Here is a 7,488-nt window from a genome sequence, read left to right as displayed (position 1 = left end):
TACATCTTTTACGATTTAGTCCTTTTTAATTAATTAACTATCGAAATGTTAAAATTTTTCAACGAAACTTTAAAACCACCTTAATGGCACTCCAATATTTACGGCTCGGTTTATAGAAACGAGGTTCCAATACCTCATTTTCTAAAACCATTTGACCTTAGGGTCTTACCACTAGAACTTAATTAATTGCTTAAATAATATAAATTATCACATCCAAAACTTTTTTAAAATCACATTTGACTCATAATAATATTTACGAACTTATTCGTCAAATTTATTGGCTCCGAAACCACTATTTTTGACACCACTGAAAAACGGGCTATTACAGATTCATTAGTGCAATTGGAATAAACTATGCGATATAAAAGAAGATGGGGGAATGAGATTCAAGAATCTATCTAAATTTAGTTTGGCCCTCCTTGCAAAATAGGGACGATGTTTAATGCATTACCCTGATTCGCTATTAGCTAGAACTTTGAAAGCTAAATAATATCCAAATGATGATTTCATGCATTTAGAGTTAGGTAATTACCTTTCTTATACCTAGAGGAGCATATGGACGACGAAGAGATTGCCGAAGAAATTGGGGACTCCAAGGAATGAACCAAATCATTAAAACCAAAGAGGCTACCCTTGATTAAAGCTTGTGGTTTCTCCTGGATTTCAGAATTAGAAGTCGGCAAAAATATAAAAGTAAATGGAAAAAAAAGAAGAAATTGGAATCCTTGAAGGGGTCAATTTTGATGCTACCTTGGAGTGCCAATTTCCAGAACATGAAACAAATTGGAGAAGAAACAAGACACAATGGATTTGGAATTCTAAAGCAAATTGGATGGATTTGAAGAGCGAATTGAATGAAACCCTTCAACTATGGTTGCTTAATCTTCAAGCCTTGATTAAATTTTTTAAAAATTAATTTCATATATTTTTTTAAAAATGGAATTTATAAATTGATTAAGAGGATGAGTGAATTAGATGGATATGCAATTGAGCATACTTAAATAATGATTAGTAGATTATCTTGAAAGATTTTAACACCAATCTTAAAAAACATAATAAAATAAACTATTTTTAATAAACTAAATAGACAAACAAAATTATAATATATAATACACCAAATAAACACACATATAACTATTCCCATTCAGATTCCCACTATAGCAAATCAAATGAATTATATATATAAATTTCCATTGCCTACTGATTCCATATGACTTAAGGATAGCAGCCAACACACTAACACTAACCCTTATGTGAAGATTAGGCTCCAAAGTTAGGTTGACCTCGGAACATGACTTGAGGAATGATTTTCGTGTTTAAAGAGAGAATTCATGGAACATATCCTGTTTTATCATTGAATAATTATTTTTAAATAATAAAATGAGTTGGATCAGGCTGAAAAATTTAGCCCAAGTCCACCCAAATCATACCCAGCCCATGAAGGCAGTACGGGCGGCGGTATTTGAATTAAAACATAGATTTACAAAAATGCCCTTAAAAACTAAAATAATTCCCTCGTCTCCTCTAAAGATTACACATCTTATCCGTTTCCACAAACATCAAAGTGTAAAGCATTTGAGCATTAAAATCATACATGACATAGCTTTTTACATTTCATCTTCAACATCTTCACTGCAATGGCAACCATGCTCTCACTCTCTCCAAATCCTCCCATCACAACTTTACCCTCTCTTCGTTCCAGTTTCAAGGTTCTTCTTTCCCTCTCTCTTTTATTTTATGTTCCACTTCGGATTGCTTACTTGAATTCCCCCTCCGCCCCTATTTGTTGCAGGGAAATCTGAGGAATTTAAAACCAAACCCTTTTCACATTATTCGTATCAGGACCAAGCAGCAAGGGGTAGAGGCACGAAAGGGGACACGGTCTTTAGTGGTTGTGAACCAAGCAGCAACAACCCAAGTGTCGGTTACAGCTTCTAATATGAGGTTTCGGTTGGACAACCTGGGACCTCAGCCTGGGTCAAGAAAGAAAGGGAAGAGAAAGGGGAGAGGAATATCGGCTGGACAAGGTGGGAGCTGTGGGTTTGGAATGAGGGGTCAAAAATCACGTTCTGGCCCAGGTGTTAGAAAGGGATTTGAGGGTGGCCAAATGCCACTCTATAGGCGTATCCCCAAATTGAGAGGAATTGCCGGAGGTAATCTTTATTTATTTATTTTTACTTCAAATGCTTTATTATGGAATTGTGGTTTCTGGGTTAGAATTCCTGGGATAATGGAGCTGGTGCTGGGGTGTTTATAAGTAAAATCATTTTCTTCTTCCCATTTATGGTAGGGAGCATAAAAAGCTTGTCTTAGGGAGAAAATATAAATATATAAATGTGCACATGTCAAATATTTATGGAAGATATTTCCAATGTAACTAAAAAGCTGAAATGCTAAACCAGTTTTTACTGAAATTTATCAACACCTCTAGTATTTTAATAAAACTTCGTTTACCCTTAGTAGTGCCCCTCCCAAGCTACCAAAATTATCCATTGTGTTGAAGGAGAAAATCTGAGGATGGTTTTACAAGGTAGAGATTCTGATGCTGATAATGCTTTAGAGGAGTTTGAAGGATTTTCCTTACTCATATTGTTAGGATTTTCTTTTTTCTTCTTTTGTGAATTTATTTTGAAGCTTAGTTGTAGTATCCGTTACTATGGAGCTCTTGCTTATCCTATGGCTAGTCTTAAGGCCCCAAAAGCTTTGTTCACATTTGCATTTGTGTTACAAAAGCCTAACCTTCTTGTAATATATTTTGAGATCAAATTGAATGAATCTAGTAAAAAGGGCAAGATAATGATTACCATTATTGCCTCATTTGAGAATTTGAAGAACATAAGAGAACTTAATATGCTAAATGGAACTAATTATTTAAGACAAAAATGAAGCCTTTTATTATGGTTAACAGTTTCACTGTGAAATATTGCTTTAGGGTTATTCCTACCCAAGTTTGCATAGAACCGCTTATATTGACTACATTCATTTTGAAGTAAATAGTGACTCACAGTGTACCCCTTCGTTTTCCTAGATATAAAAGGTTTTCATCATCTATTTGTTTAAATGAGTTAGGTCAAGTATATTGATCAAACAAGAGGAGGATGGAATTTGTTCTAAAACGAATTAGTATGTTTTTTAGAAAAGCAAGAGTATTTGCAAAATACTTGGTTTTGAAAATCAAGTTAGTAAGCAATAAAAATAAAAGAGTTGAGAGAGAAAAAGTCTGTCACTTTGAAACAATGACGAATTCCAAGCAAACAATATGCTTCTATTTCATATGTGGGAAGTAGTTTAATAGTTACCATTGGTGGTGAGATCATGTGATGATTGGCAGATTGATCAGTTTGAGTGGAATACTGTGCTCTTGTGCCCTTGGAGGGGATAAGCCTTTTGGCTTTTCAAAGACATCAGCAAAAGAATCCAATAGTGGCCGTAGCTGAGGTGAAGTGCTTATTTCTAGATAGTCACTACTAAGCAAGTAAGGTTGTCCAAGTACCTTGGGATCTTTTTCCACCGACTTTTGTAGCTTGCTATCCAGAATAATTTTCAGTTGGCCCTCTTGTTGTCCCCTTAAGAGTGATTTGCTGACCATCTTTTTGAAAAGAGAGAGTCATGGTTTTGAAATCAAACACGAGTGGTCTGTATGTCCTCATCCAATCTACCCCAAGCACCATGTCACTCCCTTCCAGAGGTAAGACTCTCATATCATATTGAAAGTGGTGTCCTTGCATACTCCATTGTAGTTGCATACATTTAGCTAGACTGTATAATATCTTTCCATTAGCAACTGGAAGTGATAAAGGCTTGGTTTGTTGAACCTCTACACCTTCCTTTGCCCATTTGGGAGTCACAAAGCTATGAGTGGTCCCACTGACCACCAAAATACTCACTGGTTTACCTTTGATGCTGCCTTGAATTCTAAGTAGGTTATGCCCCGTATTGCCAGTCAAAGCATTCATAGAGACCTCCAGCTCCTTCTCATTGTATTTTTGTTCCTTAACCTCTTCACCTTCTTGTTCCTCCAAGGAGTCATTCTTAGCTTCCATTTCTTCTGTTAAAGTCTCATTAACAGTCAATGAATTAGGCTGTTTGGTTTTGCAACACTGCCCAGGGTGAAATTTCTCTCCACATTCAAAGCAAAGGTTCAAGGCGCTCCTTTGGTCTATAAGATTTTGTTTGTTCAGGTTTTGATTCTGTATATGGATATTTTTTGGGGTGTGGGATGATACGGAGTTGTATTTTTCTGGTTTGGCAAGAAAAAGGTGGTAGTATTTGGTTCTGATGGTGGCTTTTGTCTTTTATTCTCAAGCACCAAGGAAAGTTCATGTAGTTTAGCTACCCTGAAAGCTGCATTCAAGGTGGTAGTTCATTTGCCTTAGTTCTAGGCTTTAGATCCTCTCTTAACCCACTTATAAAGCTGGAAATGAAGTAGCTTTCTGATAAGGAGGGCTTATGTTGCAGCGTATGAGGCCAAAGTTCCTCAAATTTCTCTTGGTACTCCTCAACTGTGGATTTTTGGGATAATTTGTTGAACTCCTCAATGATGTCAGAACAGGTTTTGTCACAAAACCTTTGACGTAAATCAATCACAAACTCTGACCAAGTCACTACATTTTTTTCCATTATATACCCATCAAACCAAATCTCAGCTTTGCCCACAAGGTACATTGAGGCTAGTTGTAATTTTTGAAGCACAGCAATAGCAAATATTGTGAAATACATTTGACATTTTTTCACCCATCCTCTAGGATTATGACCATCAAATTGAGGTAACTCTATTTCTGGCCTAGGAGAGAAGCCACCTAACCCGAGATTTTCAGTAGGTTCAGTAGAATGTTGCTCTCTCAACTTAGTTTGGGGGGTATCAAATAGGAGTGGGGTTTGATTGCTACTAGTAGGGTTCTTAAAAAGCGCTCCTCGTTCATTTGGTTTGAGGCTATATCTTCCTTGTTCATCAACAACAGTAACTTCAATAGGAGCCTTACCATCACGTCTGTTGATGACAGTTGAAGTAGCTGCTTGACCATTCAGTTCAGCTGAGGTATCTATCTCCCTTTTGCATCATCAGATTCAACATCTTGGTCATATAAGTCTGGTTCTCCTGAAACTTGGCTTCAATACCACTGCGCTGCTCCTCCCACCATTTAGGCACAGTGTTCTCTGCAGCTCTCATTGCTTCCATCTGCCTCTGCAAACCTTGAATCTGCTCCTGCAGTGTATTAAGTTTCGTGCCTTCCACCATTTGTTGCCGAGTTTTACGCTTTCCCAGAGTGAATGTAGATCAGATAGAGTAGAGAAATGAGGTAAGGAAGGTTATTTCATTCCAAAAACATATGAAAATTCATAGTTCACTGGACATGTACTGTGGGCAATTTCTAAAAAGTAATAACAGAGTTACAGCTGTAAACCAATTCATTGGTCCACGTTCATAACTGAATTATTAGCTAAATTCCTTTGCCGTCCATCTCACCCAGCTCAGCAGTATTGTCTGTTCTTAGCTCACCAGTGTAGTCCTTCTTTGCTTCATTAAACAGCCTACAAGCTGGCCCATTCCCTTCAGCTCTCATCTTCATAGCGGTCTAATAATCATGGCACAGTTCCTACGCAGTTAAAAGTCTTTATCTAATCATTTAACCATGTTTGATATTATATACAAGATTTTGGCACCTCTTTGGTCATGCTTTCAAGGTGGTTGATATATTGAGGCAATGAAGTTTTTGTTGTTTCTGCTAAGAATTAAAGAAGGTTTTGCATTGGGGGTGTTAAATGTTTTTAGGTGGTGTTGTGGCTAGATTCGTTTGATGGGTGTGTATTTTACGGGTGGCAATGATTTGGTTCAATTTTGTATAAAAGTTGTGGTTAATTTGCAATATTCTAATTTTCTAAAAGCAAGATAAAAAGCAGGCCAAATTTGTGATTTGGTTGATTGGTTTTTAAAGTTCTAAAAGAATTATATTTTAGTATTTTATATTTTTGCTAATTTAGAAATAGGGGTTTTTTTTTTATGTAATGAAATAAAAATAATTAAAGAAATAGTGGTTTAGTTTGAATAAATTATAATTGGTTTTTGCTCACCACTATTACAAAAACCTTCTGTACTTATCTCTTCCATTAATAAAATTATTTTGCCTTTTAGTATGACATATATATCAACCATACATGCATGCATGCTTAAATATATATATTTGCTTAGTGTTTAAATTAAAGCTATTTTCATTTGACATTGCAAGGTATGCATGCGGGATTACCAAAATACATACCGGTTAACTTAAAAGACATCGAAACAGCTGGATTTCAAGAGGGAGATGAGGTGTCGTTGGAGACTTTAAAGGAGAAGGGTTTGATCAACCCTTCAGGAAGAGAGAGGAAACTCCCTTTGAAGGTGAATATGCTCTTGGATTTACATTATAACAGAGCCCCTTTCAGACTTTGTTTAAGTATAATGACCCCAATGCTACTTGATCTGGAGATCAACTTGAGTAGGAAATTGTGTTTCTATCTTGCATGAAGCATTAAGTAATGGAAATAACAATGGAATTCTACCTTCTTAATCAGTTCTCTCATGCAAAGACTGAAAGAATTGTAATTGCAATAATCGAACATGTTTTTAAATCAAAATATTCATTGTTATTGATTATAAATCGTGTTGATTTAGATTCTTGGTGACGGGGAGCTGAAGGTAAAGCTGAACTTGAAGGCCCGTGCCTTTTCAGCATCTGCAAAGGAAAAGCTTGAGGCTGCCGGTTGCTCTCTCACTGTACTGCCTGGGCGCAAGAAGTGGGTTAAGCCTTCAGTTGCAAAGAACCTTGCTCGAGCTGAGGAATACTTTGCCAAGAAGAGGGCTGCATCATCATCCGACTCCACTTCTGCATGAATGGCATAGAATTGATCTGCTATGTTTTGATAAAATGGTGAGAGCAGTAAAGAAAATTACTTTATATTCATCTTTTTAGTGAACCCAGGGAGGGCTACTGGGTCACTGGGATTCCTTTTAATGCTTTCAATCATTAAGGTTCATATTAATTTAAATGATTTTTAATTAATTTTATTTATATTCGTAAAAATCATTATTATAAATTTAAGTGAGAAAACATTTCTAACGCTCCAACTAATCTAAATTACGTTACACTCAATCTATGCAAAGATAGATGCAAGTAATGATAATTTTTTGGCTTCTAGTGACAAATGTCTGTTTAATGTTGGCTTCTTTAGGGTTCAGACTTTATCTAACTTGATCTTCTTCGCAATGCATCAATTCAAAGAACCTGTCTTCTTAAGTTGTAACAAGTGAATGTCTTATTATTTAAAGTAGTACTTAAATTATATTTTTTATTGAACTAAAAAAATTATATTATTTTCTTAAATTGGTACCTAAATTCAATTTTATCACAAGTAGTACTTAAAGTATATTTTGTTATTTAAAGTAGTTCCTAAACTATACTTTGTTACTCATTTTGTGACATGAGGCATTTTTTAACTTAAAAAAATTTT

The 7,488-nt window shown here is 35.7% G+C and overlaps 1 protein-coding gene across 1 annotated transcript; it reads left to right on the top strand.

The window, feature by feature from the left end:
* The first annotated feature begins 1,495 nt into the window (after nucleotides 1-1,495).
* Nucleotides 1,496-7,040, top strand: LOC107886635 (50S ribosomal protein L15, chloroplastic). Its single transcript, XM_016810665.2, has 4 exons — nucleotides 1,496-1,709; nucleotides 1,793-2,153; nucleotides 6,228-6,379; nucleotides 6,653-7,040. The coding sequence occupies exons 1-4, from the start codon at nucleotides 1,638-1,640 to the stop codon at nucleotides 6,869-6,871; spliced, it is 804 nt and encodes a 267-aa protein (XP_016666154.1). The 5' UTR covers nucleotides 1,496-1,637; the 3' UTR covers nucleotides 6,872-7,040.
* Nucleotides 7,041-7,488: the final 448 nt, after the last annotated feature.

This window comes from Gossypium hirsutum, chromosome A03 (assembly GCF_007990345.1).
Source record: "Gossypium hirsutum isolate 1008001.06 chromosome A03, Gossypium_hirsutum_v2.1, whole genome shotgun sequence".
NCBI classification, from domain to species: Eukaryota; Viridiplantae; Streptophyta; class Magnoliopsida; order Malvales; family Malvaceae; genus Gossypium; species Gossypium hirsutum.
This window is presented reverse-complemented; position numbering and strand designations above follow the sequence as displayed.